Source organism: Lipotes vexillifer, unplaced genomic scaffold (genome assembly GCF_000442215.2).
Source record: "Lipotes vexillifer unplaced genomic scaffold, Lipotes_vexillifer_v1.1 scaffold690, whole genome shotgun sequence".
Classification (NCBI taxonomy): Eukaryota; Metazoa; Chordata; class Mammalia; order Artiodactyla; family Lipotidae; genus Lipotes; species Lipotes vexillifer.
In genome coordinates this window covers 4,138,744-4,157,125 of record NW_006798376.1, presented here as the reverse complement: position 1 = coordinate 4,157,125, position 18,382 = coordinate 4,138,744, and the positions used below count along the sequence as shown (strand labels likewise).

Below are 18,382 nucleotides of genomic sequence, written 5' to 3'. Positions count from 1 at the left end.
TTTCTCTACTCCAAGGTTATACAAATATAGTTTATGTTCTTTTCAATATTTCTACAATATTTTTCATTTAGAACTCTGGACCATTTGAAATTTATTTTTTAGTATGGGTAGGTATTGAATCTGAGTTATTTTTTCTAAGTAGTTATTTAATTTTACCAGTATCACTTACTATATAGTCTTTTCTGATTCCACTGCTATGAAAGCCACCTTTACACTTTCATCTTATATTACAAAATCCTGAAGCCTCTGAGTTTACAAGATTTTCCTAGAGCAATTCTTCTCAGCTGGGAGTGAGTTCATCTCCCAGGGGAGTTTCAGCAATGTGTGGAGACATTTTTGGATGTCATCACTATAGGAATGTTACTGGCATCTAGTGTTAGAGGCCAGGGATGCTGCTAAGCATCCTACAATGTACAGGATGGACTGCAAAACAAAGAATTTCCCAACCCCAAATGTCAGTAATGCTGAGGTTGAGAAATCTTTGCCTAGAGTCATCACAGTACATGAATATAAATCTGAAAAATATTCTACTTAGAAAAGGTATGTGAACATATTTTTAAAATCAGTATTTAAAATTATTGCTTTTTTTGTATCTGTTGACAAATCCTCTTAGAGTTGTTTTGCATATGAGCTTGTTTCTGTAGATGGTAGAGGGTGAGTCAGCAAGACAGGGAAAAAAACCTTCCTTCTCATTCATGAAGAATGCAAATCAACAATGGAAAATGTGTGGGATATCATGCACTGGGCATCGGATCAGTGCAAATCTCCTTGCAAGTCTTTCTGAGGGGTAAAGGAAAGTCCCTGCATGCAGGTGGTCTCGCTCTGGTCAATGACTATAAATCAGGTCAACATAAGGTAGGAAAGGGCCAGGTCCATAGGACAAGGAGCAGTAAAGAACTACAGAGTTTAGACAGAGAGATGACCCCTTCAGCTTGAAGGTAGAGGGGATGGGTGAAAATGGAATAGAGGGAGAATGGGGAGGATCAAGGAACTCTTCATCGTGAAGACAGTTTTTCTTCAGGGACTTTACCAGGAATTTCCCCAGGAGGCATTTGAGGTGGCGGCTTCATCATTGCCAACACTTTAGGTTTTCCCTTGATGTCATCCTCAGTATTAGAAAAGTTTCCTGAGTACCTTGCCAGACTTGCTCATAATGTGCTGATACAAAACTAGAGTTTAATTTCCTCTTCGTTAAAATCATAAGATGTCTTAGATTATGGGTCTTCTGTTATTAAAAGATTATAAAAGTTTTTTCGGGCTTCCCTGGTGGCGCAGTGGTTGAGAGTCTGCCTCCCGATGCAGGGGACGCAGGTTCGTGCCCCGGTCCGGGAAGATCCCACATGCCGCGGAGCGGCTGGGCCCGTGAGCCATGGCCGCTGAGCCTGCGCGTCCGGAGCCTGTGCTCCGCAACAGGAGAGGTCTCAGCAGTGAGAGGCCCGCGTACCACAAAAAAAAAAAAGTTTTTTCTTTGCCTTTTATGTAATCTGCCTAAGAAGCAAAGATTTTCTGTCTTATTAAATATTTCCTGTACTTCATACTGTTGTCATCAGATCTTTGCTTACTTAGAAAAACTAAGTCTTTTCAGTAAAAGAATGGTTTTTTAAGAACTTGTAATTCTCTGTATTTGCCTTTCAAACCTTAAATAACTGGATATACGGACACGCATTACACCAATGTCACGCCCCCCCCCAAATCTATTTAAATAAATTACCTAGTATTAAACAATTTTAATAACATTTGCATTTCCTAATTTTCCATCATACATGTATATTACTTTTATAGTATGAATAGTATTGTTTCATTATAACTATAAATGTAAAATTTATCACCACATAGCCTTATGATAAGTCTTGTACAGTATGTAGTTAGTAATTTTCCCTTTGCTCCACCCCAATGCTGATTTGCTGGCTTCTGTTTTCAATGTGCAGAGCTTCTCCATCCCACACTGTTGATGACACACTTCGACAGTCTGGGACCAGGTATTCATTACCTATAGTGGGGTTTCCAGGAATCTTTTCTTGGGAGAGGAGGAAGTGGCAGCGTGTGGAAGGTATTTTTTTTTTAAGTGTTAATTTTGATGAAGCTTACTGAGGATGCATAGTATTCCAAATAAATTAACGTTCTCAGCTCAGTTGACTGGTTTGGTTAGGAGAGCAGTTGGCACACAAAAAAATTATTGATGCTTTTATTTATACTTTATATAATGTTTTTAATGATTGCACAATATTGTTTTCATTATTATTATTATTTGTATTTGGATTGGCTCTGTGGGAGATGTGATGATGCTGATGAAATTCTTGTTTGTTTTATTTTAAAAGTGACTGAAGTTCTGATGGGACCAAAATCCTGTCACACCTTGACACTGGCTAGGGAAAGTATTTCTTAACCTATCAAGAATACCAGCAATCTGTTTTCACTCTACCCCAAAGCACTTAAATCACATTAGAATTCTAAAATGTAATAAGAACCACATCAATATCTTGTAATCTCTAAATGTCAGATTAAAATATGAGTGGAGAATGGTGTAGTAAGTCAATGGAAGCTTTTAGAGAGCTGACATTTCCCCCTAGGTCCGTATACATGTTAGAGATGGTATCAGCACAGAATTCAGCTTTGAGTGAGACTAGGAATTAATTCAAATTAATGAATCCTAATTGAGTGTTTTCTGTTTTCAAGTCCCCTTGCTGAAATCAATGAAAAGTTAAAACATAAAGCTAAAACTTGGAAACAACTCAGAGGTACTCCAGTGGGTGAATGGTTAAATAAGCCGTAGTGGATCCATACTGTAGGATATTACTCAGCAATAAAAAGGAACAAACATACAGGTTAACAATTTGGATGGATCTCAAGGGCATTCATTGCCTTGAGAGAAAAAGCCAACGTCAAAAGGTCACATATTAAAAAAAAAAAAAAAAAAAAAAAAGCTGGGATTCATGCCAGTTTAACATGACCTCAGGCAGAGTAATAATACCCTTCCCTGTCCTGTGGTCCGCAACGGGAGAGGCCACAGCAGTGAGAGGCCCGCGTACCGCAAAAAAAAAAAAAAAAAAAAAAAAAAAAAAAAAAAGTCACATATTGCATGATTCCATTTATACAACATTACAGAGTTGGAGAACAGATTAGTGGTTGCCAGGGGTTAGGTTCAAGGAGGGATGGGGGTGATGGGAGTGGCTGTTGACTATAAATGGATAGCATGAGGGAAATTTTTGTGGTAATGGACAGTTCTATGTCTTAATTGCAATAGTGGTTACACAGCTTACACATAAGATTACACTGAACTGTACACACCCACACACACGCTTGCACGCACACATGCACACGAGTGCATATAAAACTGGTGAAATCTGAATAAACTCTGGATTGTACCAAGGTCAATTTTATGGCTTTGAGAGTACGCTATAGTTATGTAAGATATTACCTTTGGGGGAAACAGTGAAGAGTACGTGGCACCTCTCTATACTATTTTTGCAATTTCCCGTCAATCTATATCATTTCAAAATAAAAAGTTTTTAAAAAGTTAAAAGATAAGAAAGACGTCACTTCTGTCCTCTTCCTAAAATTTATTAGGAAGACAGATTTACACAAAACTCTTCACTGAGATAATTCTGGAACATAACAAAAAAGATTTATTAAGAGGCACTATTAATTTTGGAGCATGAGGTTCAGGAAAAACTTTTCAGAAATAGTGGTGTTTCGGCCAGACCTTGGAAGATGTGGGTAAGCGTCCCATGGGAGGAGAATGGGGAAGTGGTTGGAGCTGAGCAAGGCCCTTGATGGTCAAACATCTTCCTAGGTTTTGGATTAATGAGTCTCAGAAAGCCATTATTTTAGTCTGGTTTCATCTCTCTGAAACTGATTACACTTCCTGAAAGAAATTCACCAAAGAATTTACATTTGACATGAATTTGCATTGATTGAAATTAATGTAATCACTTAGCTGTTCCATTAAAAAGTATCAATGAGATGTTTAAGCTTGGGAAACTATAGTAATATAATGAGCCTGTTACAGGGTTGTGAGCATGAGTTTCTTGCTTCGCATAAATGCAAGGTTAAGACAAAAAGGAGAAACATTGCCAAAATTTCCATAAATTTGTATTACAAAGTCTGTAGCCAAATTCCTCATCCGTGGTGGATTGCTAGACTCTATGCCTACTTGTAAGGCTACTGATATTTCGGATAAAATAATGAAAATGTGTTATAGTTGACTTGCCTCGAAATCTTACACTCATCTCAATTTTTTACCAGCTTTATTGAGATACAGTTGACATTTAACATTGTGTAAGTTTAAGGTATACATTGTGATGATTTGATATGCCTATATATTGTGAAATGTTTACCACAAATAAGGTTAGCTAACACATCTTTCACCTCACATAATTATCATTTTGTTGCTACAGTGAGAACATTAAAGCTCTGCTCTCATATCACCTTTCAAGTGCACAGCACAGCGTTGTTAACGACAGTTACCATCCACGCTGTACATTAGATCCTCAGAACTTGTTCATTATATAATTGAAAGTTTGTACCCTTTGATCAACATCTCCCCATTCCTGCCACCCCTCAGCCCCTGGCAACCACCATTCTACTCTCTGTTTCTATGGGTTTGATGTTTTTAGATTTCACACATAAGTGAGGTCATACAGTATTTGTCTTTCTCAGTCTGACTTATTTCACTTAGTATAGTGTCCTCAAGGTCCATGCATGTCGTCACAAATGGCAGGATTTCCAAAAAGGCTGAATATTATTCCATTGTATATACATATATGCACATATATGTATGTATGTGTATATACATACATACATATATCACGTTCTCATTACCTAAGTGTCATAGTCAATAGACACTTAGGTTGTTTCAGGTCTTGGCTATTGCAAATAATGCTGCAATGAACGTGAGTGTACAGATATTCCTTCAAGGTAGTGATTTCATTTTCTTTGGATGTTTACCCAGAAGTAGGATTGCTAGATCATATGGTACTTCTGTCCACTCATCTCAATTTGAAAGTTAGAGTTTGCAAAACAAAAAATTTAAAAATAAAAAGCCATTTTCCCATCTCCTGCCTTAATTTTCCAAGTAATTTTAGTCTAGAGTAATGCAAGTATGACCTCTATGGTGTTCCATATGCCATTTGAGCCCAGTTGTACAAGTATATGCTGCAGTGTGGGTTTTGGGATGTCAGACTTCCTGGGTTAAAACCATGACTCCTTCACTTACACAATCTTAGGCAAATTGACTTTTATGCCTCAGTTTTCTTTGTGTCTCAGTTTTCTCATCTGTAAAGATGACCATACCATAGTACTGTCTCATGGGGTTATAAGTTTTTAAAGAGATATTTTAAGTAGAACTCTTAACCAAGAGTAAACTCTCACTCTGACCTATAATCGTCAATATACTTGCTATCATATGCAGAGCTAAAGTATAAAATATGTAAAAAAGCAGTAGTATTGGTAAGAGTGGGGCATTCTTCTATATTTCTCAGCTTATTGATTTAAAGTAGAAAAGCTTAAATTAAAAAAAATTTTTTTTAAATTTTTTATGGAAATATATATAAGAGGAAAAATGCACACATTATAAATATAAAGCTTAATAATTTTTTATTGTGGTGAGAACATTTAACATGAAATTTACTCTCCTAACATGTTTTTTAAGTGTACAATACAGTATTCTTATCCATAGGCACAATGTACAGCAGCTCTCTACACTTATTCATATGGCAAACTGCAACTTTATACCTGTGATTAAAAACTCCCCATTGTCCCCTACTCCCAGCTCCTGGCAATCACCATTCTGGTCTCAGCATCTATGAGTTTAACTATTTTGGCTACCTCATGTATGTGGAATCATGCAGTAGCTGTCTTTCTGTGACTGGCTTATTTCACTTAGCATAAAGTCCTCACGTTTCATCAATGTTATTGAATATGACAGGATTTCCTTCTTTTTGAAAGCTGAATAAAATTCCATTGTGAGATATCTATATCTACATCTATATCTATGTCTATGTCTATATCTATATCTATCTATCTATCAATCACATTTTTTAATCCTTTCATCTGTCGATGGACATTTAGTTTGCTTCTCTACATTGGCTAATGTGAATAGTGCTGCATTGAACATGAGAGTATTGATACCTCTTTGATATCCTGATTTCATTTCTTCTGGATAAATACCCAGAAGTGGGATTGCTGGATTATAAAGTAGTTCTATTTTTAACTTTCTGAGGAACCTCCATACTGCTTTCTATAGAGACTGCACCATTTTGTATTCCCACTAACAATGTACAAGGGTTCCAATTTCTCCACTTCTTTGTCAACACTTGTTGGCTTTTGTTTTAATGATAATAGCCACCTTAACAGCTATGATTTGCGATTTCATGTCAACCAACAAAGTTAAAAAATATTTTCATCCAAAATTAAAATTCTACATGCTCTTTGAACCAGAATTACTGGTTCAAAGATAATTTATCCTCTAAGTATAAATGATATTTGTATAATGTATAAACTGATGTTTGTACAATATTTTCTACAACACTGTGTGTAATTACAAAAAATCCTAATTCATCTTAATCTCTGTTAATAATGAATTTCCATGTAACCTTTAATAGTGTTCCATATGAACTGATGGGGAATGATCTCCAAGATATACTAAGCGATCAAAGCAAGACGTGGAAAAGTATGAATAGTACTGTACATATAGGAGAAAAAACTAAATGGGTATCTGTGGATCCATTAGAATATGCATGGCATAGTCTGTAGAAGGATACACAAAATATTGGTAAGAGTTATGTGTCTTTGAAGTGGAGAGTGTATGACAAGAGTTGGGAAAAAGAGGAAGACTTTTTATTGTATTCCCTATTTTTGTCTTTTGAATTTTATGCCTATATGGTAGAATGGAGTATCTTCCCCAGTTCTGCACTCCTGTATAATAGCATTGTATATCCACACTCTCTGCCATGTGGTTTGCAGCTTCCCACTGCAGGTGAAGCAGATTATTCTACCCCACTGAGGTAAGGCTTGGTCATGTCATCTGAATTAGCCAAAGGCATGTGAACAAGCAGAGGTTCAAATATGCTAGTGTGATCTAGCTAGCCCTTTTGTGCTCTTGGCATCTGTCATGCAAAGAACATAATCCTGAGAGCTGCTAGTTCCAGAATGAAGAGAAGATGTGGAGCAGACCTGGACCCAACCCACAGCTTTGAGCCAAGCCCAGGTGATTTCAGTGTAAAATAGAGCCACACCAGCCAGACTGTGGACTTGTGAGCATAAAAAAATAAACGTTTGCTGTTGTAAGCCACTGAGCTGTTTATTACAAAGCATTGTTGTAGCAGTAGCTGAATAAGACAAATCCCATAGGAGCTCTCTTAACTGACCCCCACTTAACCAGATTCTTATATTAACCAATGCCTTCTTTTCTCTCTGTAAACATATCAACCGATGTCCAGTGCCTCTTAAATGTTCATAACTAGTAGGCTAATCTATTACTGCCACATCCTTCCACTCCTTCCAGTTGAGTCATATGCTTGCTAAAAGTTAGTTTTCCCCCTAGCTTGTAACAGTAAAACAAACTCCTGGAATACTTTAATTTGGTTAGTTTTCCATTCTGCTAATTTTTTCATGTGGGTCAGGCTTATTTCATAGCTTGTCTATAGATGACCATATGACTATTGCCCTAATTGTGATTTCAAGAAAGCCACAAGATCACAGCCACCCAAACATATTGCCAAATGACTCCCTTGACAAGGTTTTTCTAGGCCAGCACTCCTATGCTTATATTCAATCCTTTGAAAAAGGGGATGGGGAGTGAGTATCATTTGCATGAAACCACTATATATATTTGAAATAAGAAAGAGAAAGGCGTCTTTTAACTCCTCCCTGAAGTGTACAGTTAGCAGAGAAGAGTTTACTGGGGTTTAGATGAAAAAATGGACCTAGCCCTGACTGAGGGGAAGATTCTAAGATTTCAGATGTGGACATTTCCTAGAGAGAAAGCAGCACAGTAGGAATAATTCCTAGCTGGGATGCCGTGATAAAGGAACACCTCAGCGACAGCAACAAGGTGAAGGATGCTGGAGTAGACCTCATTGCTGATTAGTATTTTGCCCAAAGCCTCTTATGGGCTTGGAAGCAACTTTTAACTGAAGAGTAGATGTATTGCAGTCAGGGAAATGACTTCATCAAATCTATGATTTTACTGTACACCCGTTGAGCAGCATCGAGGCCCCAGATGAAATCAAAGTGGTTCCAATCTGGCAATAGGTTGAAGTAATGGAGATTCCTGATTTTGGGGAGTACCCTGGTTACATCCTGGGGTGTTACAAGGACATCACTTCCACCAACCCAAATAGCAGTAGGCACTTTCATGGCAGTCAGGTCATATAGTGGGGGACGACTCTATGGAAGAGAGAGAAAGTACATTCATGAGAGGAAGCTCCTCAGAGCAACAACTGACTTCAAATAAACAGAGACTACTGAATATTTACTATGACCACAGGAAGAAAGCATGCAATGGGCTCTATATTCAAGGAGTGTGAAGGAACAAGGCAAGATGTCTAAATAAACTTTTGTAAGCAAAGTAGGGTATATTCAATGCTATAAAATATTCCCCAAATGCAATCAATGGAAGTGAAGACAAAGAAGAAATTATTTCCAACTTGGGCTTCATATAAAGAGCAGTCATTTGAAATGACTCTTGAGGAATGGTTGGATTTTACAGACAAGGATGAAGGTGGCAGGGCTTTCCAGCAGGCAGGAATAGCATGTACGCCATGGTCAGGAATGACAAGCTGTCCAGTGTACCCAGAAAAGAAAATATGTAAGGGAATACTGTAGGGTATAAGATTGGAGACAGTCAAGGTCTAAATGAAAGGCTGAAGCAGCTGGGCATCTTTCAGAAGTTTTGGAGACAAGGCAAGGTCATTTCTCAGAGCTCCGTCTTAGCATGATTGCATAGGCATCGGTTTGTGGGATGACTTGAAGAAGAAATAGGTTGGAAATGGGTCCTGAACAAAATCTAGAAAAGCAGTTTGGATGACCCACATAAGGGGGTAACTGAAGCTATAGGGATGGCTAAGTTCTCCAAAGACAAAGGGGAGAGAGATTTGAGGAATTTTGGAGGAACTATTTGAGAGCAGTGGGGGACAGAGAGTAGCCAGTCAGAGGACAAAGGGAGCAATCAAAAAGGGAAGGAGGGCTTCCCTGGTGGTGCAGTGGTTGAGAGTCCACCTGCCGGTGCAGGGGACACGGGTTCGAGCCCCGGACGAAGTATCTCCACTTCTCCACTCACTCCTGAATCCTGGAAAATGTAATTTTGCTCTTCATCTTATAATAGCTACTCTATTTAAAGTTGCTTGTGGCTTTTCATCGCCAAATATAATTGCCTATTCTCACCTATATCTTGTGTTAGTTACCACAGTCTCCTTGCAACTCACCCCCCTGATTTGGACTTCCATAATATAATGATCTCTGATTTTTTTCCTTCCCTTTTATTTATTTATTTTTTTGCCGTACGCGGGCCTGTCACTGTTGTGGTCTCTCTCGTTGCGGAACACAGGATCCGGACGCGCAGGCTCAGCGGCCATGGTTCATGGGCCCAGCCGCTCCGCGGCATGTGGGATTTTCTCGGACCGGGTCACGAACCCATGTCCCCTGCATTGGAAGGCGGACTCTCAACCACTGCGCCACCAGGGAAGCCCGTTTTATTTTCTTGTAAATGTAAACAATATATAACTATAACATGCTCATTACTATAATGAAAAAAGACAAATGTATGTAAAATCCAAAATGAGAGCCTCCTTTTCTCTTTCATGTCCATCCACTTCACTCTTTCTTTCTTCCCCTTTTTGAAAGTTATCACTTTAACATTTGCTGTTTATTTATTTTCTGGCCTTTTTCTAAGCATTTGCAAATATATGCATTTGTAAATACACATTGTCTGAGGAGCAGGAAAAAACCTTTGCGGGTAATGAAAATATTCAATATCTTGCTTGTGATGTGGCTATATGAATGAATATATTTTTCAAAACTCACTGAGTTAGACACATAAAATCAGTGAATTTTACCGTATGTTAATCACACCTTAAGCTGATTAAAAATAATAATAAAATTATATATAGCTCTCATTGTCTTAAGGGCTAGTAGAATCATTTCTCTAATGATTCAGTCCATTACTGAGAAATTGACTGGTCTGATTGACTGATTTGATGTTCAGAAACAATTTCATCGATCTATGTTCGCACTAATAGCCTTAAATAGGTCAGTCTGGGAAAACATCAGAAAAATGTGCTTAGTTCATACTGAGAAGCCCAGCACCTGACTTAGAAAAAGAAAGGTGGCAACAGGATTGATTAAAAGTATAGGCTAAGGAAGGAAGGCTAAATGAGTCTATAAATTCTGGTGCATAAAGTTAGAGGGAAAAAGTTGCCTTAAGATTCAACACTTCATGGGTGGAAAATTCTCTTAACTTTTACATGTAATCCTAATTTTCTTCTGTTGCTATCAAGAAACGTGTATTCATTTACTCTGTAAATTTTTATAGATTTTTATAAAACAATTTTCATTATTATGCAGCCATTAAAATTAATGTTAAAAACAAACCCCTCAGTAACATTGGTTATGTTTTGCTCTGACTGTAAATAAAAAAGCAAGATTGAAAGTTGTGGAAAAGCAGTGATGTTGAGATTGTAATAAATGTAATAAAATATTGATACATCTACTATAGTTATCTCTGGGTGGAGGGATTATAAATGACTTAACTCCCTTAGTACATAATTCTTTCATTTCTAGATTTTCTGAAATGAATACATAATAAAACTAGACTTTAAAAAAAAATCTCTATCAACCAATGTGAATGAGATCAATTGCCAGCTAGGATTCTTCTTACTCTCAAACAATTTATCACCGTCAGTTTTCAAAGCCACCCTTCTGGGGTCACTCTGAATAGCTCACCTGATTGTAATGATGCATGTTCTCAGCTTCACTTCCCCAGTCATAAGCTCTGAATTCATCAGATCTGTAAAGCTGAATTAAATGTTTTATAGAAAAGTAATATTCACAGTAAGAATCATGATTGTTAACAGCAAATCTTAGAAAAGCACTATACGCTGGGAAGAAAATAAGGCTTCGGGATGAGCAGAAAGATATAAATAAATTTTACCAGTATGAAAAACAAGGTCGACAGAAAGTGGTGCAATGATCTCCTTGGTTTGAAGGAAAAGCAAGTGGAAAACCAAGCCTCATTAGGGGGAAATCAAATCTCAGGTATTTCTCTCTCTGGGGAAGGCTCAGTTCTGAGGCTCTCCCAGTTTACCTTTTCTTTCAGCTCAGGGCCTATTTTACAAGCTCTGATTTAAGATGGGGTTCATTTATGTCACCTACTTGGTCTGCCCCATCCCTTGTTCTTTCTCTTAAAATCCAGGGAAATCAAACCATAAAGATGGTGACAAGGGCAAAAAGGAAGCCAGCTGCTAAGTTTCTTAGAACAGACATGCTAACTCTGTCCTTTCATATATAAAGAAAATTAAGGGAATAGTTTTCCATGACAAAGACCCTACCTGTTTTATATGTAGGATGTTCTGTATTGACGATCCAGTGGGAGCATGGGACATATACACATCCATTCGGCTCTGAAGGAAAAAGGACACGTATTACAGCATTAACCACCCAATGAAAAAACTATGCCTTTCAGAAGCAGATCATAATTATGCTAAGAACTAATAAACAAATATTGCAGTTTTGAAAGTGGCAAGGAAGAATCATCTAGATAATTACAAATTCATGTCAGGCACTTGAATGTGGGTGAACCATGGGCTGACTGGTGGCATGGGCTGCTTGAGAGCAAACTTGCATCAGCTCTGAAGCTGTAGGATAATTTGCTTATTTTGAAGCAGAAGCAACAATGGACATCACGGAGCAAAGCAACCAAGAAAGGTACTCTGTGCAGGTGTGTGTGTGTGGAGCTGGGTGTGTGTGTGTGTACAGATGTGATGATCACAGATCAATAGATCAAAAATCCTGGAGTTCAGGACCTAACTTTGTTAATGATAAGCTTTGTGACTTTGGGCAAGTTATTTATCATCTCTGAGTTTCTGTATTTTCATCTATTAAATGGACATGCTACAAATCATACTACAGTTTGCTGTGCTCTTGTAAGGATAAAATAAAATACTGCAAAAAAAAGCTAAAAATCAATCACTTCCATGTGTGCTGTATTTCATTCTTCATAAATATAATAGAGAGGAAAATTGTAGACATAAAATAGTACTGATAATTGTATGTCTTAGAATATAATGGAACAAATCAAGGAAACTATTAAAAATCTTTACTTTTGAAGAAGCAGGCTTTGAACAATTGTTCCTCAAGGTTTTTGGTCTAACACAACTTATCCTCTTAAAGAATGGGGGTAGGGTGGCTGGCCGAGAAAAGCTATTTTGGAACTAACTTCACTGTAACAGTCTCACTGGCTGCCATTTGGAATATGACAGAGATAACTACTCAACCACACTGGTCTGTAGTCTGAACTCCTCGTCCTCCTTGAATTCTAAGCAACAGGAAACAAAGAGTTGATGAAACAGGACTTCTGCTCTTTCATAGGAAAGGGATTACACTCCATTCCATTCTGTCTTGTATGTTCCAAGTTAAATGATGAATTTTATTTGAGGTTAAATTCACCCAACAAGTGAAGGCATACATGGAATAAATTTAATGTTTGTATGGACTTCTTTTCTAGGATTTCATTTTATTTTTTAACGCACTGTGTTGTACTGAAATAAAATCAAGTTGACTGTAGTAAGGGGTAGCTGATTGTGAACATGTGAAACCACTACCTATTGTGGAACAACTATTTTCTTAAATTTGACCAGGTATGAAAGGATGAAGCTGCCTATTGTCTTCCTCATTCTTCACATTCATGGTCCATTGAATGTCTAATCTTCTATGCATAGCAAATCTCTGCCCTTAAGTTTAGAATACCACATTAGTTTATGTAGTATAATAGAGACATCAAAATGAATCAAAGAAAAGCTGGAATTTCTAAAAGCATCGAATGACCCCAGAATCATTATACATACCATGTTCACATTTTTCATGTTGAATCCGGCCCATAAAGACATAAGTTCAATACATATCACCCACAATATTTTATTGTTGCAGATTTTGGTAGAAGGTGACTTCCCTATTTTATCTTCTAAAAAGAAACCTTTGGTACCAAAAATCCTCTGTAAAAATAAAAAAGAATTATCCTTTCGAGGACCATTTTCAGACTTCTTGACATTCCCTTCATGCCAGGAATGAGAATTCTCGGGGCTCTACTTATATTTTTATATTTATTTGCTGTTTTGGTCAAGGAGACCGAGTCATTCAGGAAAAGTTACTATTTATGAATCGGTCTCCACCCAGCTAATACCATCAAACATAATTTACAAGGAGACTGCAGTAAGGACCCTCAACCTCAAATTAGCTAATTTCTCCATGGTGAAGCTCCCCCACATTCTGTTCAATCAGTGATTGCCTATATTTCTCATTAAATGGCAAGAAAGGTAGAGCAGTTTCTCCTTAAGGTCAAATATTGCCTTGAATAGGAAGGAAAAGCAGGGTTTTTCCCTATTCCCCGTGTGCACATCACCTTTCTGGTAGTGTTCCAGAGTAGCCAGCTTTTATGCTGAAAGGTAGAGGATGGAGTACTGAAGGGAGGGTGCCACTGGACAGAAAAAAACTTGATGTCTTGGGAGGCAGCATAGTTAAAACTTCTAGGGCTTTTGGAAAAGCGAGCTTGGGTGGGCATCTCTGATGAGAGGACTGGAGCTTCTAGGGGCAACGGATATTATGAAATGGTGGGTGGGCCAGAGAATGGGACTTAAAGTGGAGGGAAGTTTGACAGTAGAGGATAAGAAACTGAGATAAGTCGGGGACAATATGTGCCTCAGACCCGACCTATGTAGGCAAAGCCACACATATGCAAAACTGGTGTATTTAGAAATAGATGTGTCTATCTCTGAATTTAATTCAACTAATTTGTCTGCTCAACTCTGCCCAAATGTAGTAAACATCCAAAACTCACTGATGTCAGCACACTTTAAAATAGAACTATTAACGACAAAAAAGGGAAGTTACATCACTGGAGCTTACTAAACAATACCAAAAAACCACTATCAAACCAATCATCAGGCCTCATGGAAGTTCTTCCTTGTGTTAGCTCACAAATACTTGTTTTCCCATTTCTACCTCTTCACCTCAGACCAGGACCTCATTTTATATGTGAATTATTGTGATACCCTAATTGGTCTCCTTGACTTCGTTTTGGCCAAAATTTATTCTATCCTTCTCTCCAAATTGGAGGGGAAATCTTGATAAAATACTATGTTCATTGTGGCAATGACCTTTTTAGAGAAACAAAAAGCAAACAGAAAAAAACTCTCAAAGAATAAAATCCCAAGCTCACAATTGACCATCAAGCGACTTTTCCAACCATTGGAAAATAACCAATAAATACTTGAATGAACAATTCAGCTGTAAGACATTTACTCTTTGGAATCTTAGCTTTAGTAAATTAGAGCAAGCTCCCATATGGGAAGGGTTATATTATTCAGGCTCTTCTAACTTCAAAGTTAGGGATATCAGTAATCACATGTAACTTGGAAAATGTCTTCCATTTGGGCACTGTGAATTCATTGACATGCCCAGGGGAATAAGAATGGAACAAGGAAACTTATGAGTAGATCTTAAACTGACACGGCAGTCAGCTCAGTTAGAAATTCTGATTTATACTCAGGTTTGTTAATAACTGAGTATAGTGAATTGCATATGGGAGCTGTAGACATTGTGGCATAGACAAACACACACAACGACACATACACTCCAAGCACATGATCCCAGAGTCTGGTTTCTACAGATTTCATCTAAATGTCCTACTTTTGTTTCATAATAGATTTTAAAATAATAAGGATCTATCATCCAAAAGGAGATCCTCATATACTTTTTGGCAAAAGGAAGAGCTTACCTTGACTGAGGAACTTGGAAGTAGGAAAAAACTGGTAAAAATGCCCGTGGGGTATTTGAATGAGATCACAGGACCCAAAGCAAAATTCATTTTGATTCTTTGTGCCAGTTCAGGCATGGTGGCAAAGGCTGCAAACCCTGAGAGAATAGGAGACAAGACAATCTTGTAAAAATTAGAAGTATTTAGGCAATGTTTCTACTAACAAAAGTGGGACTCTGCTTTGTCATTTTTATCCTTTTACTGCCCTGATCTTGGAGATGAATTGGGAAACACTTCTAAGTTATCCTGCAGAGTTAATCTGCCTTCAGCCCTCTCTGCTCTCAAGTCTCCATTTTTCTCTTATTCTGGACAATTTAACTGGGCTGGGGAAAGTGAAGGATAAGTTGCTGAAGCAACTCCTGCCAAGTAAACTGGGGACACCGTCACTTCCCAAGCGTGGGGTAAGTGCTGGCAATATTGTCACTTTACCACCAACTCTGAGATGTCAGAGTGAGTAACAGAGCCTCTAGAAATAATCAGTTTGTGGGAGGTGAATCAACCAGCTCTTTCTGCACTATCGTCCAGTTATTCCACAGTTTTTCTTTCTCACAGTTGATGAGTGCTTCATTGGATGCTTACCAAAACCTCTGGAATCTTCCCTGCATCCAAAAGGGAACGGGCTTTGCCTCAGTCCACCATGGTCCCAGTAAGGACCATATGTCTCCATTTGCTCTGATTGTTCAGGAATAGCATTGCATCCATATCTAGCACTATGAGGATGAGGGTGGGGGTCAGCCTCACACAGGAAAGGCTATGTGGAGGATCTCCGTGTTTGGGATCCCCGAGGTACTTTCCTGGGCCCCCCTCCACTGTGTGTGTGTGTGTGTGTGTGTGTGTGTGTGTGTGTGTGTGTGTGTGTGTATGTGTGTGTATGTAGCCATAGCAGGGGTTTTTTTCTTCTGAACTTCTTGTTGAAATATTGAAACTGTCTTAGCCAGAAAAGGAACTGGCTGAGTAATTGATACAAAGACTGAAACAGGCATAATTATTCCCCCAGGGGAAGTCTAGAAAGTGTGGAGATTGAGATGTTTTTTTTTTTTTTTACGCGGGCCTCTCACTGCTGTGGCCTCTCCCGTTGCGGAGCACAGGCTCCGGACGCGCACGCTCAGCGGCCATGGCTCACGGGCCCAGCCACTCCGCGGCATGTGGGATCTTCCCAGACCGGGGCACGAACCCGTGTCCCCTGCATCGGCAGGCGGACTCTCAACCACTGCGCCACCAGGGAAGCCCTGGAGGTAAGTTTTTGATGGTCATACTGACTGGGGAGCCCAACTGTTATTTAAGGGGCTAGGACCTGACTTGTTAAATGTCCTATAAAGAGTGGGTCCTTCCCACACAACAAAAATTTCTCTGCTCAAAAGGCAAATAGTGCTCACCGAAAAATTTCATGCCCTAAATGCAACGCAGGGCCCTGAGGATGAAATTTACTGTTTTCTCTGCTAATCAGATATGAGAGCACAGCTAAGTCCTCTCCACTTTTCTAGACGCCACTCAAGTCGTCCTCCCTGCAGTTTCTCGCAGCGCCCAAGCACCCCGTCGGTGAAGGCAAAGTGACCTGGTTTGAATTTATGTGCCACCTCTTATGTATTAAGAGACCTTTAAGGAGCCACTTAATTTCTTTGAACTTCTGTTTCCTTTTCTATGAGATGGAAATAATAATGGTGGGATTGTTCTGAAGCTTAGACAGAGAGATTGTAGGAAAGGTCCTGAACAGAGGACCCTAAACATAGTAAAGGCTCCTAAGTGTTAGCTGTTATGGTGTAATTATTTTCCTGTTAGTAACAGTTTTTTGGGGGGTGGGGTTGGGTCCCCTTATTAGTTCTTTGATCCTCTTTTAGTGTATTCGCTCTCATGCTCACTGCCTAGTCTAAATTTGTAAGCTGCCTATCAGTACAAAGCACTGGTAAACACCTATTTGCTCTTGATGATAATGGTGATGAGACTACTGTAGGAATATTTATTGTCTCTTGCACAGTTTCACCCAAACTAAAATACTGCATTTTCATATAACCCAGTCTCTTAAAACTGGAAACTTTAGGGGAAGATTACTAACAAATTTATATTTTTAATAGTATGGGTTCCTTTAAATTTTTATGTGGAGCTAGACTATTGATTTCTTAAAAAAAAATCTAGGAACCACACATTCAAAGTACATTTCCTGGACTTTAAAAAAAATCTATATAGTGCTTACAATTAATTGCTACTCCATAAATATTAAATCATACACTAAATGGATAAGCCCAGTTGATTTATTGTAGTAAGCTTTTGTGGTCTGATTCACAAACAAAATGTTACCATATCTTTTCAATTTGTTCAAATATGAGTATAAGCCCCTCTTTTTTATTTTTTAAAATTCCATGTGGGTTGTGTGGAAGGTATGATTGATGCATAGTTAACATTCTTCGAGGATATTTCACGGCATTTGGCTTTACTTTTTCAGCTTGGAGGTGATCTAGAGACTTACTCTTTGGAAATACCTTTTTGGATTTTGAGCACACATTATTCCTGGGAAATTATGTCACCATTACAAATGTGTTGTGGTGACCGGAAATAGATGAAAGGCTCGTCCTACATACTCACAGTCTCTGGAATTCAGGTTCACAGCCACTTAGGGCACTAGGGTTATGTCCCCAACACAGGACAGAGAATTAAGGACACCGTAAATGTAAAACAGTTACTCTGTTCCAATTCAAAGGTGAACTTTTGCATGGCTCTGACCCTTGTAAAGTGTTGACCCTTGTAAACATACCTATTGTAGTACCAAGTGAATGTCCAATGAAATACAACTTCTCTTGACCAGTTTTGTTTACAATGAAATCTATTATTCCTGGGAGATCATATTTGGCCATTTCATCAAAGCTGAAAAATAAAACAGGGACTTATAAATATTCCCAACTAAGTTCAAAACTCAGAGCACTTGCTTGTTTATTTTTTACACACAGAATTCTGTGCTGTCCACTTACATGGTTTGTATTTCATTATTTATTCAGTTACATATAGGCTATTGTAGCTTTTCTTTGCTGCACTTACATGTGTTACTTTCTAATAACAGGAATGATTTTGAGACTTGTGTAAACTACATTATCCGAAGTTTAATCTTGTCATTCTTCCTTTTTTTTTTTTTTTTTTTTGCGGTACGCGGGCCTCTCCCGTTGTGGAGCACAGGCTCCGGACGCGCAGGCTCAGCGGCCATGGTTCACGGGCCCACCCGCTCCGCGGCATGTGGGATCTTCCCGGACCGGGGCACGAACCCGTGTCCCCTGCATCAGCAGGCGGACTCTCAACCACTGCGCCATCAGGGAAGCCCGCATTCTTCCTTTTTGTTCCCTTCTCTTGCATGTCTTTTGCTGTCCT

The 18,382-nt window shown here is 38.6% G+C and overlaps 1 protein-coding gene across 1 annotated transcript in view; it reads right to left on the bottom strand.

Annotated features, from left to right (window-relative positions):
* Positions 1–8,154: 8,154 nt before the first annotated feature.
* Positions 8,155–18,382, bottom strand: part of LOC103075427 (lipase member N) — a 17,135-nt gene continuing 6,907 nt past the window's right edge. The window contains exons 4-9 of the mRNA XM_007470303.1: positions 17,778–17,887; positions 14,990–15,126; positions 13,062–13,208; positions 11,547–11,618; positions 10,942–11,013; positions 8,155–8,388 (exon numbers count right to left, since the gene is read on the bottom strand). Coding sequence (XP_007470365.1) covers positions 8,155–8,388; positions 10,942–11,013; positions 11,547–11,618; positions 13,062–13,208; positions 14,990–15,126; positions 17,778–17,887 — 772 coding nt within the window. The remainder of the gene's footprint in view (positions 8,389–10,941; positions 11,014–11,546; positions 11,619–13,061; positions 13,209–14,989; positions 15,127–17,777; positions 17,888–18,382) is intronic.